At 37.8% G+C, this 24,057-nt stretch overlaps 4 protein-coding genes and 2 pseudogenes across 10 annotated transcripts; 4 read left to right on the plus strand and 2 right to left on the minus strand.

Annotated features, from left to right (window-relative positions):
• Positions 1-467: 467 nt before the first annotated feature.
• Positions 468-3,239, plus strand: LOC104755212 (amino acid permease 8-like; annotated as a pseudogene). The gene is made up of 6 exons (XR_015586844.1): positions 468-897; positions 1,512-1,605; positions 1,716-1,930; positions 2,043-2,178; positions 2,324-2,551; positions 2,667-3,239. The product of XR_015586844.1 is annotated as an amino acid permease 8-like (transcript).
• Positions 3,240-4,296: 1,057 nt separating this feature from the next.
• Positions 4,297-6,910, minus strand: LOC104755214 (uncharacterized). Its single transcript, XM_010477559.3, has 2 exons — positions 5,758-6,910; positions 4,297-5,409 (listed from the first exon to the last, which is right to left on the minus strand). The coding sequence occupies exons 1-2, from the start codon at positions 6,384-6,386 to the stop codon at positions 4,653-4,655; spliced, it is 1,386 nt and encodes a 461-aa protein (XP_010475861.1). The 5' UTR covers positions 6,387-6,910; the 3' UTR covers positions 4,297-4,652.
• Positions 6,911-8,441: 1,531 nt separating this feature from the next.
• On the plus strand, positions 8,442-10,572 carry LOC104755216 (ergosterol biosynthetic protein 28). Of its 2 annotated transcripts, XM_087495422.1 has the most exons (4): positions 8,491-8,790; positions 8,921-8,947; positions 9,938-10,144; positions 10,241-10,572. In XM_087495422.1, the coding sequence occupies exons 1-4, from the start codon at positions 8,676-8,678 to the stop codon at positions 10,306-10,308; spliced, it is 417 nt and encodes a 138-aa protein (XP_087351548.1). In that variant the 5' UTR covers positions 8,491-8,675; the 3' UTR covers positions 10,309-10,572. The 2 variants fall into 2 exon arrangements, with proteins under 2 accessions (XP_010475865.1, XP_087351548.1); XM_010477563.3 differs by lacking the exon at positions 8,921-8,947 and having other exon boundaries at positions 8,442-8,790.
• Positions 10,573-10,626: 54 nt separating this feature from the next.
• LOC104755215 (lipid droplet phospholipase 1) lies at positions 10,627-13,346 on the minus strand. Of its 3 annotated transcripts, none has more exons than XM_010477560.3 (10): positions 12,731-13,346; positions 12,581-12,648; positions 12,424-12,494; positions 12,047-12,301; positions 11,683-11,843; positions 11,510-11,565; positions 11,359-11,411; positions 11,155-11,284; positions 10,957-11,054; positions 10,627-10,853 (listed from the first exon to the last, which is right to left on the minus strand). In XM_010477560.3, exons 1-10 carry the CDS (start codon positions 13,000-13,002, stop codon positions 10,782-10,784), a joined length of 1,236 nt encoding a protein of 411 aa, XP_010475862.1. In that variant the 5' UTR covers positions 13,003-13,346; the 3' UTR covers positions 10,627-10,781. The 3 variants fall into 3 exon arrangements, with proteins under 3 accessions (XP_010475862.1, XP_087351547.1, XP_010475863.1); XM_087495421.1 differs by having other exon boundaries at positions 12,424-12,490; positions 12,731-13,280; XM_010477561.3 differs by having other exon boundaries at positions 10,655-10,853; positions 10,953-11,054; positions 12,731-13,288.
• Positions 13,347-13,500: 154 nt separating this feature from the next.
• LOC104755217 (endo-1,4-beta-xylanase 2-like) lies at positions 13,501-17,973 on the plus strand (annotated as a pseudogene). The gene is made up of 9 exons (XR_015587693.1): positions 13,501-13,594; positions 13,734-14,096; positions 14,193-14,343; positions 14,682-15,027; positions 15,112-15,271; positions 15,429-15,778; positions 15,866-16,043; positions 16,130-16,675; positions 16,759-17,973. The product of XR_015587693.1 is annotated as an endo-1,4-beta-xylanase 2-like (transcript).
• A 1,066-nt stretch (positions 17,974-19,039) lies between these two features.
• LOC104755218 (branched-chain-amino-acid aminotransferase 1, mitochondrial) lies at positions 19,040-21,925 on the plus strand. 2 transcript variants are annotated; one of them, XM_010477564.3, is made up of 10 exons: positions 19,040-19,455; positions 19,549-19,631; positions 20,021-20,195; positions 20,268-20,444; positions 20,529-20,660; positions 20,737-20,835; positions 20,932-21,048; positions 21,151-21,246; positions 21,474-21,586; positions 21,686-21,925. In XM_010477564.3, the coding sequence occupies exons 1-10, from the start codon at positions 19,396-19,398 to the stop codon at positions 21,798-21,800; spliced, it is 1,167 nt and encodes a 388-aa protein (XP_010475866.2). In that variant the 5' UTR covers positions 19,040-19,395; the 3' UTR covers positions 21,801-21,925. The 2 variants fall into 2 exon arrangements, with proteins under 2 accessions (XP_010475866.2, XP_010475867.2); XM_010477565.3 differs by having other exon boundaries at positions 19,558-19,631.
• Positions 21,926-24,057: the final 2,132 nt, after the last annotated feature.

Below are 24,057 nucleotides of genomic sequence, written 5' to 3' on the forward strand. Positions count from 1 at the left end.
GATTAATGCGTCATGTGTATGTGATGATTAATTGATCAGAAGGGATGACGAAAAGATAAAAGAGCATACTATATGATAGAATAGAAGAGAGGGTACAGCTAGGCAAATAAGCCAAGATATGAAGGATATAATTCCTCTGTTTTAGTCATCTAATTTTAATCAGTTACCTTATTTTGATTATTGTCATTATTCATTAATGTAGTTTATCCCTTTTTAAACCTACGGACCAGATTTTTTTGTTTGAAATCAGTATTCACACTTTACAGCTAGTCAGCTAGTAATCAAGGTTTCCAAAATAAGCAATAGAAATTAAACATTACCAACCAAAATATTCAAAAATTCAATATCATTACATAGAAATAAATCCCCCAAAAAATAAGATTCTCAAAAACAAAATATAAAGTTCAACATACAAAGATGCTATTTCCATATAAACATCGATATTTGTGTGTATATATAGATTTGTAATTACGTGCATGTGGGGAAGACTCTAAGACGACGACCTCTGTCAATAACTCTTCTCTCCTCTCTCTCTCTTCCTCTGGTTTAGTTATTGGTTCCTCTCATCCACAATGATGAACACATACCATAATCCTTCGGCGGTTGAGTTTGGTGACACTGCCGTGAAAGGCGTCGACGACGATGGTCGAGAGAAGAGAACGGGAACATTTTTGACGGCGAGTGCGCACATAATCACGGCGGTGATAGGCTCCGGGGTGCTGTCGTTGGCTTGGGCTCTAGCACAGCTTGGTTGGGTGGCAGGAACCATCATTTTGGTTACTTTCGCCGGTATTACTTACTACACGTCCACCTTTCTCGCCGACTGTTACCGTTCGCCAGACCCCATCACCGGAACTCGCAACTATAATTACATGGACGTTGTCCGAGCTTACCTTGGTATGTTTTTATATCAATAACTCTTAAAAAAAATCATTTTTGTGTCTTTATCGCAGATTATTCAGTTCATATACACTATTTTCTGATGAACAATGATTTTGTTCATTTGATATCATTTAGATTTTGCATAATTAGACTTAAAGATGTTTTTGATTCTCTTCCATTTCTGTCACACAAAATTAAAAAAAAAAAAAAAAAAAATCTTATCTAAACATATTTAATGCTAAGTTGAAATTTTGAAATCTATAGTAACTGACTCATTTCAACATTTTTTCTTTTCTTACAGAACATTATTGTTGTTGAAAAAAGAAATGATTTACGTTTTATTATTTAGTGTGCATTCTCTTCTTGGGAAGATATAAATTGATTGTCAAAAACTACAAAAAGGAAAAAGAACTACGAAAATATTAATTCTTTCATAAATTAGTTAATAAATTTTATGGACTATCTGTATTCTGTAGGATTGGTTACATATTCAATTCAATTAAAAAATGTTATCAATAAATTCGATTGCTGACCCTCCAAAGAATTTTGAATTGAAATGTGGGATGTTTAAAAACTTTGCCAGAAGACCCCAAAAGATGATTTAATTAAGAGATTGAAAACTTTGACAGGTGGTAAAAAGGTTCAGCTATGTGGACTGGCACAGTACGTGAATCTCGTTGGCGTTACTATTGGTTACACCATCACTGCCTCCATAAGCTTAGTGTAAGTCACAGGCTTCTGATTATTTTATTTTGTGATGGTTACAAACATGTTGTGGATAAAATACTAAAAAGGCTTTGGTTGATGTCTTTTTTTTTTTTTTTTTTCGTTAGAGCGATTGGGAAATCAAATTGTTATCATGACAAGGGAAAATCAGCGAAATGTTCTCCATCGAATTATCCTTACATGGCGGCATTTGGGGGCGTCCAGATTATTCTGAGTCAGATTCCTAATTTTCATGAACTCTCTTTCCTCTCCATCATAGCTGCGGTCATGTCCTTCTCTTATGCGTCTATTGGAATAGGCCTAGCCATCGCCAAAGTAGCAAGTACATTTTCCTTTCTTTATATTGTTAAAACATTTCAGATATTAGTGTCTAAGCAATATATATGATTCTTCAAAGTGGACACTAACCGTGAAAATGGTATATAATATGAAAGGTGGCAAGGTTGGTAAGACAGAGTTGACAGGCACAGTGTGGACGTAACTTCGTCTGAAAAAGTGTGGAGAATGTTTCAAGCGATTGGAGACATGGCCTTTTCATACGCTTTTACCACTATTCTCATTGAGATTCAGGCATGCCTTCTATCTTATATTCAGTATTGCTTTTTTTTTTTGTTTTTTTTTTTAAAATTGCATTTTTAATTTTGGTCAGGAGTATGGATCTATTGATGCTCAATTAAGTCTTTTTTTTTTTTTTTTTTTTTTTAATTGTTTTTAGGACACATTGAAATCAAGCCCACCAGAGAACAAAGTGATGAAACGAGCAAGTCTTGCCGGAATCTCAACCACAACAGTTTTCTACATCTTATGTGGTTGCTTCGGATATGCTGCATTCGGGAACAAAGCCCCTGGTGACTTCCTTACCGACTTTGGTTTTTACGATCCTTATTGGCTCGTCGACTTTGCCAATGCTTGCATTGCTCTCCATCTCATCGGTGCCTATCAGGTATATATAATTCACTAACAAAATAAGTGTCTAGCATTTTATAATTTCCCATGTTCATTAGTTCTCTAAAAATACTCTGTTTTTTTTTTTTCTTGTTTTATCCCTATATTATTAGGTGTACGGGCAGCCGTTTTTCCAGTTTGTTGAGAGCAACTGCAGAAAGAAGTGGCCTCAAAGCAATTTCATCAACAAAGAATACTCGTCAAACATACCTTTGTTAGGAAAATGTCGTGTCAACCTCTTCAGACTGGTTTGGAGGACATGCTATGTGATTATGACAACAATTGTAGCAATGATATTCCCATTCTTCAATTCTATCTTGGGTTTGCTTGGGGCATTCGCGTTCTGGCCACTCACAGTTTATTTTCCGGTGTCAATGCACATTGCACAGACAAAGGTTAAGAAGTATTCTCCTAGATGGTTGGCCTTGAACCTCCTCGTAGTGGTTTGCTTGATCGTCTCGTGCCTTGCCGCTACAGGATCCATCATTGGCTTAATACGTAGTGTTAAGGCATACAAGCCCTTCAAGAATATTAACTAGTGACTTGTGATCTATGTGAATTCTGTGAGATTTATTTCGAGCTAAATATTTAGTATTTATCCAAATAATGTTCTGACGCTCTGTTCTCGGCTATGTTAAAAATTCAGAATGCTAATTGATCTATTAGTAATATGAAAATTTATGTAATTGCTTTTTATCTTTTTTTTAAGACTACAATTAGTATTCACAGTGGATGTTGGAGTGAGTCCCATGAGATATTGTATTGGTTGCTCATAAAGCTAAAGCTTGTCTGAGCCAGACCCAAAAACATGAGTCTATGACTGTAACACGCCTCACTGACCATATATATCAATAATTGGATAAGCTAGCCACACAACTGTAGAGAGACAGGTACAAGTGTTTCGTTGTCTGGAAGAGATAGCAAAATAGGTTGCGAAAGTGATAATAGTTTGAAGAAGATAGATTTCAGCTTCCCAAATTAGTGTGGTTATGTCAATTTCGAGTTATTATTTTTATATGATTCCTTAATAGAATTGTCGGGGAAATGTTGAAAAGAGACGCACACAAATTGTGTCATTTATTTGGCTTGGTGTGTCCCACATAAGTTGCTATCACATCTTATGTATTGAAAGGAGTTGGGCAAATAGACTAATAGAGAGGATCAAGGCAAGTTTGGTCCTTTCTAACGTTTCTTACTAGCTTTCTCTATTCACTCAAATGCATTTATGTGCTTCTTCCTTACTCTGCAACTTGTTTACCAAGTCCTTTTCAAGGTTTTGTGGGTCGTAAGTCACTTGATGGGGTACCATCATAACCGCTAAGAAACCAATTCAGTAGCATTCGTTTAACCAAAACAATTGCCTTGCGGTTAACTAACTATAGCCAAGAGACGCCATCCGGTAATTCTGGTGGTTCGTCTTCACAGTCCTAGTCAGTCATAGTCGCTTGTTCAATTTGCTGTTCCAAATACCTCTTAAACTATTTAGTTATTTATGTAGATAACCAATAGAGGAATTTTTTTCAATGAAGTTCGAACCAAAGCATTCAATGACCTCACAATTTTGGATAAAGAAGAACAGTCAAACAGGTTTAAATGCAGTTGTAGCACACACATTTTTGCAATAGTCCTTGTTCATCTTCTCAACCACTAATACAAGCACAGTTTGTAACTAACTTGATTTCAGACCAACTATAGTTATTTGACTTCAGTCCCACCACAAACATTGAACATCCAACAGATAAATGGGGGGGAGTCAAAGCAAATCAAGCAACAATCTCATGTGTTTTGTTACATCAAGAGATCCTAAACTGGAATTTTCTAATTTATACACTTACATAATCAAATCAAAGGCAAAACAAGAGTGATCAAGAACCTCACTCGTAGAACCCAAACCCAATGAAAAAAAAAACACCCAATACGAACCCACACAGACACCAAAATAGAGAGAAACTCACTATGTACAACCTATTTTGTTAGTGCCTTACCGGAAGTTTTTTTTTTCAAAAAAAGAAAAATTACTCCCAAAGGCTATTTCGTGACTCTAAAGATTCCAGAAATAATAAAAAAAAACCAAAAATTGAAAATTCTTATCTTTTGCTTCAGCTCAACGACTCATGGCAAAGCTCTTTCCTCATCCGTTGATTAAACAATCTGCAAGCATCCATACTAAGATCAATGGCTGCAGAGAGCGCCACGTAAGCAGCCGCATCTTCCATACAGCTAACGTGCTGCACACTAACCTCTACACAAGGCTTACTACATTTTCCTTCACCTTCCACACTTGCTGACATCACAAACCCTTTGTACACGTTCCACGGCCACAACCCGTATCCATAATCACCACTCCCTCCTCTCGGACTATTCGCCGGCGATGCTCCACCACCACTTCCTCCGCTCCCACCTCTACGGCTTCTCGATCGGTTCACTCCACCTGTTGGCGACGATGAAGACGACGATCCCAACTCTATCGAAAACTTCCCACCTTTGTGAGAACTTATGGTTGACTCCGCAAGCACGATCCCTGCCCCGCTAGATCCGTCTGGGATGAGTTCAAACCTGTACCCAAGACCATCAGTAGCTCCACCTCGTTCCCGCCATGCCTCAAGTCTCCCCCACGGTCTCCAGGTACAATCTCCAGGACGTAAGATGAGCCACGACCCCGGGTTTGACCTACTCACACGATCGCTTCCAGGAGATGCAACGAACGGAGTTACTATTGACGCCATGGCCACCGGCGAACCAGACAAGTCATGGACCGTTATTGACCATCCTTTTCTCTCTTTCCCTGGACGTTCTCTCTCGCTCCCAAACGAGTTTAGCCAGCTCCGTGAAACACTTGTGTCCGTCGGCAACGATCTAATTTAGCAAAAAAATATCATTTAATCAACTTATAATTATTAATATCTAACCATATACTAAAAGAGTAAAAAGTGGTTAAATATCATAAGAGTAAAGTTTATATACTAAGAATAAAAAAAGTGGTTAAATTAAATATCATAAGAGTAAAGTTTGTACTAAGCAAAGATATTAAAACCAAGGACTGGGATTAATCTATGGCGTTGGATCTTATTAAAGCGTTATTCAGATTTGATTCCTCGGGAAACGAACATAATTAGGAATTTTTATTTTTTTTAAACGGTACCTAATTTCCGAGAATTAAGGTGAGAAAAATTGAAATTGATTTGATTGGATTTTAAAACTGACCTTGATCTCTGAGTACGATCACCGGTGTGCCGGAAACTGAATTTGCATGTGAAAACCGGTTGACGGATATTGCCTTGAATCTGAACGACTTGAGGACTACATTCAGGTTCACCGTCGAACTGAAAAACGAATCTAGGATCAGGCTCCGCCTTCACATTCAGGTGAAACTGAGCCGACGACGAAGATTTCCCAGCTCCTTTTCCTACTGATATCCATCCGTTGTGGAAGACGACGCACGGTTTCGATTGCGTACCGGATAGATCCAACGGTACGGAGACTTTCGCCAGGAGACGACCGGAGTGTACACCGCAAGCAGCTCCGGCTCTTCCCGTGTAGATCAAAATCTTAAGGCAAGGCTTAGAGGCGAAGATAGATCTGGAAGCTAACCGTTCGATATCGGAGCTACTGAGGTGGAAAGTGGCGGCTAGGGTTTGGATCTCCGGGAACTGAGTTGTTTCTAGAGGAATGTACGGGATTGCGGCGGTTTGCGGCGGGAAGTTTTTGAGTTTGATTTTACAGAAGCAAGGAGAAGACGAAGGGTGGACGACGGAGCTCGTCGTCTTCGCCGCTAACGGAACTTTCAAAGCTAGATTCCCGATCGTGAGACGGATGAACGGACATGGATCCATTTCGATCGCAACAAGAGAGAAAGAGAGAAGAGAATGCGAGCTAGGGGTTTAGGAAGAGCGACGACATTAATGGCAGGAACAGTTCTGGAGACGACGACGATGACGATTTTGGAGAATTTTAGGCGAAAGGGAAGAAAAAAAGGAGGTGACGACGATAAAACGCAGCGTTTTCAAAGTCGCCGCGCTTGGGGATGATTATTATTCACGACCTAACCATTAGAGGAAGTAGTCGTCTTCTTCGTCCTCTCTGTGTGTGTATGGTTTTTAAGTGGAAACACTTATTACATTTCTTTCCCATTTTTGCATTCCCTCCTTTGTTTCTCCTTATATTTTCTTAGAATTGTTCATTACGTCTTTTAGTTTATCAGAACTTTAAGAATTGTACCAAATCTTTTTATTTAGTTGTTTAACCCCCCTAATTCACTGATGTTTCATATAGCCGGTTAAGTTACTTTCCCGGTTAACGTTTGGAATATATGACAGTTACACAAATATAAAAGATCAAATGAGACAGTTTTCGTAATATGTTTAATGTTTGCAGAGAGTTTGATATATATTAAAAGGAATAAAATTAGAAAAGGTTGTCTGCTAAAAATGTTTTATTTTGTTAAGTAGCCTAAATGTGGCTAAACCATAAGGATTGGGTAACTTTGCTGTTAATGTGACGATAATATATGTATGTACGAATCATAAAAGGGCAAAATACGAAATAAAGAGTTAGTTGAGGGGGGGTAGAGAAAAGAAAAGAAGACATTGGAGCACAGCTGGGAACAGACTGGCAAAGAAGTGCCAGGTCGGAGAGAGGTTGACGTCTATTTTTTTTTTTTTTTTTAATTTAATTTAATTTAATCTTCTCTCTCTCTCTGTTACCACCTGATCAGTGACCAACCACACAAAACATATAGGGCTCCACTTCTTGAAAATTACCAAATTATCCTTCGTGCTTACGTGTACGTACGCACGCAGCTGTGTGTTGTTATTAATCGGGGGAATCTTTACGCCTCTATGCGGAACTCACGTTTCTTTTTTTTTTTTTTTTTGGTGTCAGTCAGTCTCTCATAGTTTTCTGGTATTGACAGAACAAACAAAACTTTTAAGAGTTTGTCCTGACAAAAAAAAAAAAAAAAGGAGTGTAATCTCGAATTATTCACTTGTAACTTGTAAGTGTATTACCATCTGAAAAAAAAAAAAAAAACTTGTAAGTGTATTACCAAAAGTAAAAAAAGAGATGGTAAACTTCTTGACTGTGTCCATCTCCAACCATGAAGTGTTTTTGTACTTTTGTTCTTGGTTAGTTTAAAAAAAAAAAAACACAAAGTACTACTACTCTTGAATTGTCTCTTTTTATGGGTGTGATCATCTGTCTAACCCAACTTTTCTACATTTCTATATTTGTTGATAGTAGTATGAGATTTGTAACGTTTTTAAATTTCCGAGGAACCCCATCATTTAAAACACACATTGATTAAACTGTACTAGAAATTTTCTTATACTGCAAAGGTAAACTCGGCGTTATGTTCTTCCAGTACTTTTTAATTAACTTTCCTACTCTTTTTTTTATAAATACTGGCCATCAAGCTAAGAATGCAGTTTTTTTTGGGTATATAGAATGCAAAATTTTCTAAACGAATAAAAATTAAATAGTGCGGGTCAACAAAAAAAATAAAAAATAAAGAAGAATTCTTTGGGGGATTGGGCGAGAGATATGCGTGCACGTTTACGACAAATTAGATTCAATTAAGTAAGTAGTACTACTACTACTCCTCCCCTGCTCCCCATTGTTTTTTAGATAAGTAGCTGAACGAGGATCGTGGATGATAGCTGTATTCTTATTTTTATAATGACATTTTCAAATAGAGGATGAAAAGGCCTTCTTCTTCTTGCATTGCATCATCTTTCATACACACGTGCACTTATTTATTTATTAATTTTAAAAATCAATGTTACAATTGAACTAGTTCCATCACATTATTATTACAAAAGCCCAAAATAATTGAAAGCCCAATTACAAACCCACTTGAATCAAATGACACACACTCGATTCGATTCGGCGGAGACTCCAACTCCCTTTTGTTGTCGACACCAAAACAGATTCTCCGGTGGTTGGTTTAACGGAAGTGCGAACCACGTTGGTGTATCTGATCATTTTTTTAAAAAAACTTTACGAAATTACCCTTTCTTGGCTTTGATCGACGGGAATATTTCCCCATCATATGCGCTCACGTTTTTGTTTTGGAGTGTCAGTCTCACAATTTTTCCTGAAAGAAACTATTGGGTAAAGGAAGGAAGATGAAGGCGTTAGGGTATTGGTTAATGGTGGTTGGTTCACTGAGACTAGCTTCTGTTTGGTTTGGTTTCTTCAACATCTGGGCTCTTCGTCTCGCTGTCTTCTCTCAGACCACCAGTTCAGTTCTTCTTCTCCCTCTCTTCCCTTTAATTTACATTTCAAGTAGTTCTTAACTGATTTCATTACATTGCTTCATGTTTTTTTTTTTTGTTTGGCTCGAACGATCTAATGGGTAATGTTCACATAGGAAGGAGTCTGAGCTTTCTAGTATCCAGTGAGTCAATTGAGGGCACGTGTTTTGTTTGTTTAGAGGAGTAATAATAATGTCAGGTTCTGAGGAACAATTCGTGTGGAAATTTAGATTTTTCTTTTCAATTTTTGTGTGCCGGCGTTGAGTCTTCCAATGCAGATGGAATTTGGGATCCCTAAGCTTTGAGATCTAGAAAGATACTGAGGAATTAGAATATGAGTTTTATTTTTCCTGGAGATGTGATCTCGATTCTTGTTAGTAGTACATTGCATATAGAAAGTCAACGGTTTATGATTCATATATAGAGTCAACTTGAGATTTCAGGAATTATGATTCTTTGAACATATTCATGTTCTTCTTTTTTTTGCTGTACCTGTTAGTTACCAAGTTGAGGTAGTTGGGATTGAAAGCAACGCTTCAGGAATTAGTACTAAAGCAAATTGAAGCAATATATCCCGAGAAAGATATGCAATCTTAAATGTTGTACAAAGAACCTTTGTATGAAGTTGACCACCATGAACCTAAATGTCAGGAAGGGGGAAAATACTTGGATCTAGATTTGGGTTGGTTTTGATAAGAGTTTACAGAGTCCAATGCATGACTTTTTTTCTCCATTTTCTTTGAAGTGAATCAGTGTCCTGGTGAAGTGTATCAGATGTCTTAGAACATAAGCAACTTGATGCATAACGTTAGATGTATAAGATAATAAGCAACTTGATGTTTTCATTTTCCTTTTGTAACTTGTCTTGGATGAATTTGCCAGCTTGCAGCGATAAAGAGAGTGTTATGAAACATTGTGATTGTAAGGTCTTGTAGATGTTTAGTTTATCAAATCAGATAATACAAAGTATAATAACTCTGCATCATCATAGCAACTTGAGAACCTAAAACAAGAAGGATTTATCTAGAAAATACTAGTTTCCATAGTTGAAATCTCATGTTTTAGGTTTCTTCTCGGTTCACAAGAGTCTTGTTCTTTGACCTAAAATGTTATTTTTATTAACTGTTTTGCAGTGAGTGAAGTTCATGGACGTACATTCGGAGTATGGACACTCTTGACCTGCACTCTCTGCTTTCTTTGTGCATTCAACCCTGAAAACAAACCATTATACTTGGCTACCTTTCTATCATTTATCTATGCCTTAGGCCATTTTCTGACCGAATACCTCTTTTACCACACGATGACCATCGCGAATCTTTCAACTGTGGCCTTCTTTGCAGGTATATGATCATCACTCACTCTTGTATTGAATCAGTCAGTGTAAGTTGTACTCATCGTGCGAATGATCATATATATATACTGTGTTTTTTCAACAGGCACTTCGATTGTGTGGATGCTCGTGGAGTGGAATTCCCTTGAACAACCACACACCAAACTTTCATGATGTTAGTCTGAATGCCTGTAGCCAAGTCTTTTTTTTTTCTTTTCTCAAAGTTGGAATCATCAGTGACTTTTTTGCTCGATTCCTAAAGCTGTTTCTCATTGTTTCATCTTAATCTTTTTGAAATATTTGATGGAGTCTTGAACCTGATATCTGGTCGAATTGAAGTATGAGAATACATACAACTCATGAATTTTCTGTTTGTTCTTTTGCTTTTGAAACAGAGATTTGAGTTTAGTGTATTAATGCATTTATATGATTAAGCAATCTATGGTCAACAGACTTAAGATACACAGGCCTCTCTTTGGCTAGGCTAGAACATGGAAACTATTTCTTGCATTTCCTTTTATTGATGTAACCAAAATAATTCTACATGTCATTTTCTGATGACAGAATTTTGATAATACGACTGATATATGTTACCCTTAGTGAATTTAACTTGTGGGGAACCTGCCATCTTCCTATAATTACAACCCCTATGGCTCAAAATTGTCAATCATGTGTTGTATAACATCTGCTCCAGCTGAATTGATCATCTTTGTTTTTACCTGTAATGTTTCCCAAATTTGGGTATGAATGTTAATATTAACAGCAATAATGATGACAATGAAAACGCCATATAAAAATGATGATAATGGTGTGAATACTTGCCTGAATGGTATTGTGAGCGAGAAATCTTTGCAGAGTTCCTCTGAAACTAACATCAACTCGTTCCCAGCTCACTTTTGTTAATTCTCTTATCATCTCCTCTGCAAAAAAAAAAAAAAAAGAAAGGAAAATTGTATTACGATGATGGGAAGGCAAGATAAGAAAACCGAGAGTGAGAAGTTGTTTGTCCACTGAACTAACCTTCCATATCGAACTTCTTGAACCCGTTTGAATTGCTCCCTGATTGATCTTCCTCATGGTTCCTTGCAGTATCCGGTGGTTCAATGTTCACAATGTGAGGATACTTCTCGTTGACTGGACCGCGTTGAAGCTGTGAAGGCTAGAGGTGAGACCGATTCAACAAAACACACAACATTACGATATCAAACACTGAAAGGTTATTACCTTAGGAAGCTCGTTGCGACGTCTAATAGAGGATGTGCTCCACCCCACAAGGTCTAATAACATGGAAGGTTAAGGTTTCAAATACTTGGCAATTGCCACAACACACATTGAAAGTAGTGAAATAGTTTGGAAAGGCCTAACGAAAGGATACGGTCGAAACTTGTATTTGCATAAGCAATACGCCGCTTGAAGCAATGCAAAGCAGAACTGTTGACAAAAAGTAAAGGAAATGTAGTATTAATAACCTTAGAACTCATTTGAACTATGCAAAGCCTCAATAATTTGTGTTAAGGAAAAAGAAACAAAGGAAGTGAAAGAACTTACATGAATTTAAGATCTCTAGAATCACTAACCATTCGGAGGAGTAACGGAGGCTTTCCATCATCACTATCAACCAGAAAAAGATGTTTTCCCGTTTTACCAAGACACCAGGACATACGTGTAGCTATTCTCTCCAAAGTGTGAGATCCAGAAAACAACGGGACCTAATGCAAGTCAAAATGCCACCCATTAACCAAACTGTAAGTTTACATGCTGCAAAAATCTACAAGTTGTATAAACTCAGCATCAAGGTCTAATTCATAGTAGATACAGATGCTTAAGAACAGTAAGATCTCAGCTCTGCTCTAAGCATATTGATAGCATATTCAAGTGAAGAAACTTAAAGTTAGAACTGGTCCTAAATAACCTGCTTATGTCCTCTTGAACCAAGGTGTGGCGTTGCAGAAGTAATAAAATACATAGGCTCCAATCCAGCGATTCTCTCTTTCGGTTCCTCTACAGGGCATGTATCACCAATGTCCTCACTGTTTTGTGGAAGCTCTTCTCGAGATTCTTGTTCATAAAGACGCCCGATAGCATACCTAGCAACCAAGCCACCTAAAGAATGTCCTACAAAGGAGATCTTCTTGAGACTTGGGTGACGTTTGATCACCGACCTAACCTAAACAAAAGAGACTAAGATTATTACTTCAGCTGGAAAAAACTCAAGCAAAGACAAAAGATAGTAACTTGTACAGTAAAGGATCTAGAAGACAGTATAAAACATGAAACAGAAACACAAACCTCTTCAGCTAATCTTTCTCCCATAACATCAACACCACCAAATGTTTGTGTAGAATGGTTGCGCCTACTGCCTACAATGATTGTATGTTATCACAAGCCATTCTCTTGCAAAAATGTAATAGCAACTGTGGATAGAGAGAGAGAGAGAAGAACTCACAGTGAACGAGGAGACCCTGAGGATACGTTTTGAGCATCTGCTTCGCGGCGAATCTCCAATTCTGAGCACTGTACCCACAAAATCAGCTTTAAAAAAACCGAACAGAATCAAGAAACAGAACAAAGGAAACTAAAGAACCGTTGTGAGAACCTGCCAATGAGACCGTTGACCATGACGACTAGGTGAGTCGGCTCAGTGCGTTCGCCAGGGAAATCAACAGTCAAATCGACGTTACCACTCTCGTCTGATTCAGCTCTGAGACAACCCATCCAATACTTCTTCTTCTTCTTCGTCTCTTTATCCCCACTCTTCCCGCTTCTCTTCGTCTTCTTTGACTCACCACCGGTTCCTTCGAGATCACTACCAACAACATGCATATCTTCTTCTGTGTTTCTTGTAATCACGCAATCTTTTTCTTCCATTATCACGAAACGAAGAGAGAAGAACTCAACTAAAAATGGAAACTTTGAGCAAGATTAATCAAAAAGGTTTGGGAAGATTCGAGGTGTCAACGTGGGGTTTATAAAAAACTTGAAACATCAAATTGGGTCAGAGAGGGAATAGTTTCTCAGTCGTTATAAGAAGAAAGGTCCCCTACGGAAGTATTGTTGTCGTCGTTGAAACGCCATTGACATTTTCTTTTCTCTCAGGCAGCTCAGCACATCTGAGATTTGTCACTTTTTTTTCTAGAACAACATGTGTAATAGTAACATGTTTTTTAAAGCAACATGTTTAAAAAAGTAACCAAGTTTGTAACTTTGTGTGTATTAATGAGACAATGATTTACATATTTATAATTACAACTTTAAAAAGACAGGCCCGGCCCAATAAAGTTCCAAGTGTTGGACCCCCAGTGAAGCTTCTCTCTTCTTTGTTTTTCATTATCTGGAAGAGTCAAACCACAATTTTGACTTTTTCTTATAATGAGAAACAGAGAAAAATAAAATCTTTCTGATTAATGTTTTTTGGACTTCTCCTTCTTCGACTATTCATCTTCTTCTTTCTCGATCAAAGGTGACATTTTTAATTGACTTTTCTTTTTTTTTGGGTTGACCCATTTCATCAATTTCATCTAGAATTGTTTGGTACGTGTTGATTCGAATGATAATCTGCATTTAGATTGATCTCTCGTTTACTCAATTTTGTTTTGCAGTACAGGCGGCAACACAGTCATGGCGGATTCTAATATCGTTGTGAACGGTGACTTCTCTGCTGGGATTAAATCTTGGCATCCTAACTCATGTGAAGCTTTTGTTGTTTCTTCTGACCCTTTTAGCTCAGAGGCAACAATGTCTGCTGATTCCTTCAGCGGTGGCTATGCCGTTGTAACTAACAGGAACGAAATTTGGCAAGGCCTTGAACAAGACATTACAACCCGAGTTTCTCCTGGAATTACTTATACGGTTTCAGCTTGTGTGGGTGTGTCTGGTGGCCCTTTCCATGAATCAGCTGAGGTTATTGCTACTGTGAGGCTTGAGCATGAAGACTCGCCTACTAAGTATTTGTTCGTCGGAAAGTACGGTTTTTTGAATGGTTATATCTTTGGATTTTGGAGTTTGATTGAATTTTTTTTTTGTAAATAGTCCTGATGAATTGGAAACTTTACTTGCAGAACATTTGCTTTAAGAGACAAGTGGGTTGATCTTGAAGGAACGTTTTACATATCAAATATGCCCGGACGTGTTGTTTTCTATTTGGAAGGTGCACCTCCAGGGAAAGATCTCCTTATACGCTCAGTTACCGTTGAATCATCCACTATCCAGGTAAACTGCATGCCTTTCCTTACATTGTCCTATTCTACTTGACAATTTGAATAACTCGGGTAGAGCAAGGCGATTATTAGAGTAGATAAACCTTTGGATGAGTGATAGGTGTGTCATTAGAGTCATGCGTCCACATTATGTATATTTCTGGTTGTTTCAGAGTGTTGAGAAGTAAGCAAATGTTAAAAGTTGAAAATGTTTGTTTGCACTTTCATTAAAGCATTATATAGCTCTCCGGGATCATCTGATTCTAGACTTTATATTCCAGATTACAAGAAAGCAGCGAGCTTAACTCCTCTTGTTTTAACATTTTCTTGTGGCTTACAATTTCACTACAGGATGCCAAAGAAAACACAGAAGCTTCCAGTGTCTTTCCTCCTGCTTCGAATATAATCGAGAACCATGACTTCTCTGATGGGTTGTATTCTTGGAATGCCAACTGTTGTGATTCATTTGTTGTTAGTAGCAACGACTGTAACTTAGGATCATATGCGGTTGTTAATAACCGAAGTGAAACCTGGCAAGGACTGGAGCAAGATATCACTGACAGAGTTTCTCCTGGCTATTCGTATAAAGTCTCTGCTCGTGTTAGTGTATCGGGACCTGTTCTAGGGTCGGCGCAGGTCTTGGCTACTTTAAGTTAGAGCATCAAGGCTCAACAACGGAATTTCAAGGAATTGGAAAGTAATGGAACCATTGATTTCTTTGTGATACATAGTCACAAGAGGACCCAGAAATGTTGACATTTTATAATGTTTTTATCTGCAGAACTTATGCTTCGAAAGATACTTGGAAAACTCTGGAAGGCACTTTCGTACTGTCAGGAAGACCTGACCGTGTTGTATTCTTCTTGGAAGGGCCACCTCCTGGTATTGACCTTCTTATAAAGTCTGTCACCATCCATTGCGAAAGCGATAATCAGTTTGAGGTAATGTGACACAATGTGGACTGTTAAATAGAGAGACCGAGAGTACATTTACATGACCAATCTATTAGCTCAATCTTATTTTCTTCTTTTACTTCTTAAGATCTTAAGATGCTGTTTTCAGTAATTGAATATGTTTCTTCACTTGTCTTATATGCAGAGAAGCCGAGAATTCTGCCCAGCTCCTGAATATGATCATCACCACATCTTCCTGAATTCAAGATTTTCCGATGGCCTCAATCATTGGTCTGGAAGAGGGTGCAATCTTATGTTACATGAGTCTCTAGCTGATGGGAAGATACTACCGCATTCTGGAACGTGTTTTGCTTCTGCATCAGAACGCACACATAAGTGGAGCGGAATCGAACAGGATATAACAGAAAGAGTCCAGCGAAAACTCATTTATGAAGTATCTTCTGTTGTTCGTCTATCGCATAGCCAACACGCATTGCAGGCCACTTTGTATGTTCAATACCATGACCAACGTGAAGAATACGTAGGCATTTCTAGGTGAGGTTCTCCATATGGTGTCTCTTTTTCTAATCAACTGTGAATCTTGCCACAAATGTTGAAGAAAGCTTTGTTTCCTTTTTAAAGTGTTCAGGCACAACACGATGATTGGGTGCAGTTAAAAGGAAAGTTCCTCTTGAATGGATCTCCAGCTAGAGCAGTTGTATACATTGAAGGACCACCACCAGGGATTGATGTTTTTGTCGACCATTTCGTTGTAAAGCCTGCAGAGAAAGACACTCCTTCAAGACGACCATATATTGAGGTTAGACATCTTAATGTTTCGTGCTTTCTAACGTTAACGTTCTCCTTTTGTTTAATGAATCATATATTGTTTCTATTTTGCTTCAGAGTCATGCTTTTGGGATGAACATAGTTTCGAATAGCCACCTAGGCGATGGAACAATCGATGGTTGGTTCCCTCTTGGAGACTGCCATTTAAAAGTTGGAGAAGGCTCTCCTAGGATATTACCTCCACTGGCTAGAGACTCACTTAGAACAACACATGGATATCTATCTGGAAGATATGTGCTCGCGACAAACCGAAGTGACACATGGATGGGTCCTGCTCAGATGATAACTGATAGAGTGAAGCTGTTTCTAACATACCAGGTCTCAGCTTGGGTTAAAATTGGCTCAGGAGGAACTACCAGTCCACAGGACGTAAATATTGCACTCAGTGTTGATGGTGAATGGGTTAATGGAGGAAAAGTTGAGGTCGATGATGGCGATTGGCATGAAGTTGTGGGTTCATTTAGAGTCGAGAAGCAAGCAAAAGAAATTATGGTTCATGTCCAGGGTCCGTCTCCTGGTGTTGATCTTATGGTTTCAGGTCTACAGATTTTTGCTGTTGATCACAAGCCACGGTTGAATTATCTCAGAGCACAAGCTGATGTGGTAACCTACGAAACATTTTACTCGTTACATGTTTGGAACGAAAAAAATAAACTCCACACCAATGCTCTTTCTCTGTTATGCAGGTTCGTAAACGCAATGTTTGCCTCAAATTCTCAGGTTTAGATCCTAGTGAATTGTCTGGTGCAACGGTGAAGATCAGACAGAGACGTAACAGTTTCCCACTCGGGTCATGCATTAGTCGGAGCAATATAGATAACGAAGACTTTGTCGATTTCTTTCTTAACAATTTTGACTGGGCAGTGTTTGGTAATGAGCTGAAATGGTACTGGACAGAGCCAGAGCAAGGGAACTTCAATTACCGGGACGCAGACGAGATGCTCGAGTTCTGTGAGAGGTACAACATACAAACCCGAGGCCATTGCATATTGTGGGAGGTAGAGTCTGCTATTCAACCTTGGATCCAACAGCTAAGCGGTTTCGAGCTAGAAGCAGCGGTTGAGAACCGCGTAACAGATCTTCTTACCCGTTACAATGGGAAATTTAGACACTACGATGTGAACAACGAAATGCTTCACGGATCGTTCTATCGAGACCGACTAGGCTCTGATGCAAGAGCAAAAATGTTCAAGGCTGCACACGAGTTAGACCCCTCAGCGACTCTGTTTCTGAATGAATACCACATAGAAGATGGGTTTGACTCGAGGTCATCCCCTGAGAAGTACATAAAACTCGTACACAAGCTGCAGAAAAAAGGTGCACCCGTGGGAGGAATCGGGATTCAAGGACATATAACCAGTCCTGTAGGTCACATTGTTCGTTCTGCTTTAGACAAGCTAAGCACACTCGGCTTACCAATCTGGTTCACAGAACTTGATGTGTCCTCGATAAATGAGCATGTAAGAGGAGATGATCTCGAGGTGATGTTATGGGAAGCGTTTGCTCATCCAGCTGTTGAAGGAGTGATGCTTTGGGGATTCTGGGAGTTGTTTATGAGCAGAGAACACTCACATTTGGTTAACGCGGATGGTGAAGTTAACGAAGCCGGGAAGAGGTTTCTTGAGATTAAACGAGAGTGGTTGACTTTTGTGGATGGAGTGATTGAGAATGAAGGATCATTGGAGTTTAGAGGTTATCATGGGAGTTATACAGTGGAAGTTGTTACTTCAGAGAGCAAGTATGTGACGAGCTTTGTTGTTGACAAAGGCAATTCTCCAATTGATGTCATTATAGATCTTTAGAGTTTCATTGTAACATTGGTAAAGATACAAAGCCCTTCCCCTTCTCTTTGTTTTCTTGTGCAGATCATGACTTCACTGTGAAATCATATTTTTTCTTTACATGTGTTATTTACAGCGCGAGTAACTAAGCAACTTCCCTTAAGTCGAGGCTCTGTTCAGAAAACACAATCACCGTAACTCATATTGGCATTGTATGAATAAATAAGGGATAAAGAGAATCATAATACACTCAAATCTACCCAATGCAAGACCTCCAAATGCCTTTTAGTAGAAATCTCCAAGTTATCACAGGCAGTGGATCGAAGAATATCATCTGGTTAGTTGAGTCAGTCTTACTAATAAGAGTAATCACGAATGATACACACCACCTACATTTCTCATACTTGTCCAACTTAACTGCATCTACCATCCTTAATTGTGTAGTACGTAGTCTAGTAGATATTATTCAACTTTGAGTTTTTTCACAACCACTTACCCATATGTACATCTACTTTCAACAAAATTGTATCGAAATTGATGAGACAAGAATACAAATAGGTTGGTTATAAAAGCTTCTAGTACTATCAAAAATAGAAACAAGTAGGGCTCATTTAATGTTGAACTTGAGGAAAGAAAGCTGGTATACATTTAGTTTCCCGTTGATATTTTTATGTGAATAGTGACTATACGCAACTGTACCATACTCAGGGCAACAAATTGAATACCACTTATAAACAAGGAATGTACAGAGTTCACTTACAGTTGAATCAAACAAGTATAAACATCCATATACCTTTAACAGCGTAAGAAAGATCCCAACTAAATCATTGCTAATCAAACTATGACACTCAACTATTATTAGCCTTCGTGATAGTTCATCAAAGATAATAATACCAAAAGATTTATATATATATATATATATATAAAATTACAAACTCACATGTATTTTCTGTCTTGTTAATTATTAGTAAGAAATTTTCTTATGTCCCCACAAAGATATTCTTTCAAGGTTTTGTGGTATGCAAACAAAGTTTTGATTTCGTATTCTAAGTATTTTCATCGGTATCGATGAGTATGCATGTGAACATAGGGCATCGAAATAATAAAATATACTGTATTTTTTTATTATCACGTTATTTTTTGATTAAATTTTTTAACAAAAGCTGGTCACACTCTTCTCAGAATCGTATCAGAGGGTTGGTTGTGAGAAACGAGGCCTCATCTCCCTCTCTCTCTCTCTTTTTATTTTATTTTTTTTCAATATTGTAATGCTAATAAGAGAGTCTCTCACTCAATCCCGCGATGGGGATGGTCTAATTACCGAAAAAAGTAATAATAGCAACATGGCTATAATAAATGCCTTCTTCTATCCTCCACGCTTCTCACACTATAGTTTTCTCAAATATTATTTTAGTTGGAGTTGTTACGTCCTCATTAATCATTTTCGCTGCTACCTCTGGATTTTGAGAATTATATGTTGAGAGTTACACTTTGGGTGGTGCACACACACAGAAAGCTCTCGTACAACAATCTTTATACTACATGGCTCTTCGTCGCTGCCTACCTCAATCTTCAACAACTTCAACTAATTATCTCTCCAAGGTTCGTACTTTCTTCCCACAAGACACCATCATACACTCTTCTTCTTGATTTTTTTTTTCTTTTTTTTTAATACTAATTTTGCTTCGTTTGAAGATAATACAGATCTGGGGATTTCGTATGCATGTGACCAAGGCAGCAGCTTCTGTTGTAGAAGAACATGTCTCGGAGGCAGAACGGTAACACTATTTCTATTTACTACCCTCCAATCTAGCTAATACAACATTATTTGTCCTTTTATTCATTGTCAGTTCCAGTCAGGCAGTCACGCCTCAAATTTTTACAAGACAAAACGTAAGAAAAGAAATAGGGAAACAGTAGTTTTTAAATAATATCTGCTAAAAGTCTACTTCTTAATATATATATACTGTGGTGGTTGCAACTTGCAAGTTGTAACTCAAAGCCATACCCGTTCGTGGGGTTAAAAGTTTTGAACTCTTCTTATGGTGGTGTTAACTTATAACTCTTTTAACCTTCAATGGGGTAAAATAATGTGTGTTCTGTTAATAGTTTCTTTCAGTAAACAATTAGTCAATAGTCGAATTCTTTTTTTTTTCATGTGTTGCAGTGAGGATGAAGAGTATGCTGATGTTGATTGGGACAACCTCGGATTCAGTCTTGTACGGACAGATTACATGTTCGCCACCAGAAGTTGTAGCGAGGGAAACTTCGAACAGGGTTACCTTAGCCGTTACGGCAACATCGAGCTAAACCCTGCTGCTGGAATTCTCAACTATGGCCAGGTAAAAGCTTCAAAAAATCACACAAATTGCCTGGTACAATATGTAAAACGACTTTTCTGGTGGGTATCCTAGGGGCTAATCGAGGGGATGAAAGCGTGCAGAGGAGAAGACGGTAAGGTTCTTCTCTTCCGTCCAGAGCAAAACGCCATGCGTATGAAGATAGGAGCTGAGAGAATGTGTATGCATTCTCCTTCTGTTCAACACTTTATTGAAGGTGTTAAGCAGACCGTTCTTGCTAACAGGCGTTGGGTACAAAATCTCGATATCTTTTGCTCCTCGAAATGAATCTCTGGTTTAGTTTTTCTTAAAGGTCAGGAACTTTTTTTCAATTAGGTTCCTCCTCCTGGAAAAGGCTCATTGTATATCAGACCGTTGTTGTTTGGAAGCGGAGCAAGCTTGGGTGTGGCTCCAGCACCAGAGTACACGTTTCTTGTGTTCGGCTCCCCTGTTCAAAACTATTTTAAGGTCATAAAAAAAAGGGAGTTTCTTCTTTCTTTTATTGAGTCAATCTGTGTCGTCTTGAATTAGATTTCTTGTATAGGAAGGCACAGCGGCGTTGAACCTTTATGTGGAGGAGGTGATACCACGCGCCTATCTAGGAGGTACTGGTGGCGTAAAGGCAATTTCAAACTACGGTCCAGTAAGTTTAAACTTTCAGCCTATATGGTTTCAAGTATTAACTATTAAGCAAGGTGTTTTTGTTCCAAAGTAAGTGTTTGTTTTGGAACTGTAAAAGGTGCTTGAGGCGATGAGAAGAGCGAAATCAAGAGGGTTTTCGGATGTTTTGTATCTTGATGCAGAGACTGGGAAGAACATTGAAGAAGTCTCTGCTTCTAATATATTCCTTGTGAAGGTTAAACAGACTCTTTTTAAGACTGAAGTTGAATGCTTTTTTTCATCTAAAGTTCTAATGATGTTGTTGTATACTAATGGAAGTTTATTGAGAGTCTTTCAGGAGAATTCAATAGTGACTCCAGCTACTAACGGGACAATTCTAGAAGGGATCACACGTAAGAGCGTCATCGAAATCGCCCTTGACCTCGGTTACAAGGTTAGTATTCATTCCACATCTGTGTTCCTCTAACGTTGTTTACATCCTTGAGTCAAAAACAGAGGATACTCTGTTTCCTTTCTTGAGGCAAAACAAAGCACATACACACTGGATAGTTTCAATCTGCCTTATATGGCTTTACATGTTTAAACTTAAAATTTGATTTCTAAAGATACTTTCTATATATAAGTACTCCATGGGAGTTTTAACAAGTATGTAATGGACAGGTCGAAGAACGAACCGTTGCGGTCGAAGAACTGAAGGAAGCAAGAGAAGTTTTCTGCACTGGAACTGCCACTGGGGTTGCTTCTGTTGGAAGCATCACATTTCAGAACACAAGGTCTCTTCTTCTCCACATACATGTATATATATATATGTATCTGCATAGACTAAGATTTATTTATACATACATGTGTTGATATAATAATCTTATCTATAGGACTGAGTACAAAGTGGGAGATGCGCATGTTACACAGCAACTTCGATCTATTCTGGTGGGAATACAAACTGGTTCTATCCAAGACACCAAGGATTGGGTTATGGAGATTGCCTAAAGATTTTTTTTAATATAAGAATGTTGCTTATCAAAAGCTTTTGAAATAGTTATGATAACCGTATCTATAAGTTAAAACTGTATTGCAATTGCATACGTTCAGATTTGCTTTGGTATTATTTTAAACACTTGTTTCTGTAGAGACAAAAAAATAAAAATTGAAGCCCAATAACGGACCAAAAGTCCATAATAAAATATACCAATATTAAGGCAAAAAGGCCCAAAACTATATAATCTGATTGAGGTTTTGTAATAAAAATTTATATAGAAGTAAATATAAGGGCATATAGGTGTACTTCGAACAGCTCACCTGCACGTTATACGAGACTCACTTAACCACTAAACTACTTAAAACATTATTATCATAGGAGCGGCCGAGTATAAATATATTGGATTTAAGGCCGCAAGCACACATTATCATTTGTGAAAAACTGCACCAATTAATAAAGAAAATATCTATTTTAAACACACATTTTCAAGCTTATTTCAATCTAAAAACAATCAACCATCACTATAGTAGACTAATAGCCAATTATTTGATTTTTTTTGTTTGTTCAAAATTTGAGTAAAATAATACAAATTACTATTATTAGATCGAAATCATAATGAAGAATCTTATCACTTGATCACGTGGTCAATTTATTAATAAAGAAGAACAATACCAAATTACTACTAATAAAAGGGACATATTGAGCCCTCTGAGAGTGTCCACATCAGATTTTTAAAACTCATTTTTAGATTGCCACGTGGCAAAGGCAAAAACTCTATTCTAAGAAAATCTATAATCCCATTATTATCGCCTAAACATGTCTATTCCTCTTCCTCTTATTTTTCTTAATCATCGAACTATAATTCTTAATTATCATTCATCGTCCCTTGAGTTAACAATCCACTTTAAAGAATCACTTAATCTCCCCATCAGTTAATCTAACTCTCTTTTTCAATGCTACCTCTCCAATCCGATCAACGGCGGCTAGATTTTGTCTCCACCAAAAACGAACCGTCGCCACCAGAGGCCCATCAATGGTTTTCCAAATTCCGTCGCCACCAGAGCCGTCAATGGTTTTCCAATTGTTGTGTAAAAACATAGAGAAACTGATCGAAGAGGGGGCATACTCATGCAAAACTAAAATAATAAATCGATAGGCAAGCTAGCGGAACGAAGAAGGTGACAGAGATCAGAGATGTCCATGTCCAATTCCTCCATGTAAGTAACGTAATATCCGACAATTATTATCTAAAATCTGGATTCTCTCTTTAATTCTGCTTTCTAGGGTTTCTTTGTTTTTGTTATCTATGCTTCGTTTTCTGTAATAGATGTGCGTCTTATTGGATTTGGATCTTAGAACCCGAATCTTAATGAGAAAATCTATAAAAAAAAAAAAGTCATGACTAATTCTTCTTCGTCTTCTATCTTTGCAATTGATATATAGCTCTCTTAAATGGCCACAAGAACAAGATCATGAAGCTTTGGTAATTACAATACATATATGCACTTTAGCACTTGCTCTCCTCTTCTCAACGATTGCCACTGAACTAATGGATGGTGAGTGTGTCTCTCCTAATCGCTTTCTGCTTCATATATATATATATATATATATATATATTGGTTTTGTTTTCCCATGAGATTGAATGGTGAGTGTGTCTACGGTTTGAGTTAGCCGGAGTTGTAGTCCCTTGAAGTTTAGTTAAAGCAGAGCTTCCTGAACATGGAACACCAAAAACATTTTATGTGACTCTCACACCCATGCATTATAATTGAGTTGCTAGCCAAGCAGGTAAGAAGAGATTTACATCATTAATTCTGAACTTAGTTTTGCTTTTGTTTTCTTTCATTTATGGATTACATATATATACATTATAAATCTTGACTCTTTCATCTCTTTTTCACTAATTTATGGAAGCAGACGGAGAAGATACATGGATAGAATGGACCGAAGATTACTTGAGTGAGAAACTTAACAGTAAAATTGTCTAGAAGAAAAGACTTGACGAAGCAGGCTAGAGAGCTACAGAGCAGGTACAAACGCTTTTGCATAGAGTCTATTTTGTTGGCTAATTCGTTACCAAAGATGAAACATCATATATCATCCAAAGAATCTGGGTTCTGAATCTTTTAAGTTGTCTTCGCACAACTCTAGCTCTGGAGAAAGACAAGATGAGCATGATCCTAAAGCACTGGTTAGTACATCTATAATTCACTTCCTGCCATGTTCTTTTTGTTGTTTTGTTTTTACAGTGCTTCTGTTTTTGCAGCT

Source organism: Camelina sativa, chromosome 17 (genome assembly GCF_030686135.1).
Source record: "Camelina sativa cultivar CO46 ecotype springtype chromosome 17, ASM3068613v1".
Classification (NCBI taxonomy): Eukaryota; Viridiplantae; Streptophyta; class Magnoliopsida; order Brassicales; family Brassicaceae; genus Camelina; species Camelina sativa.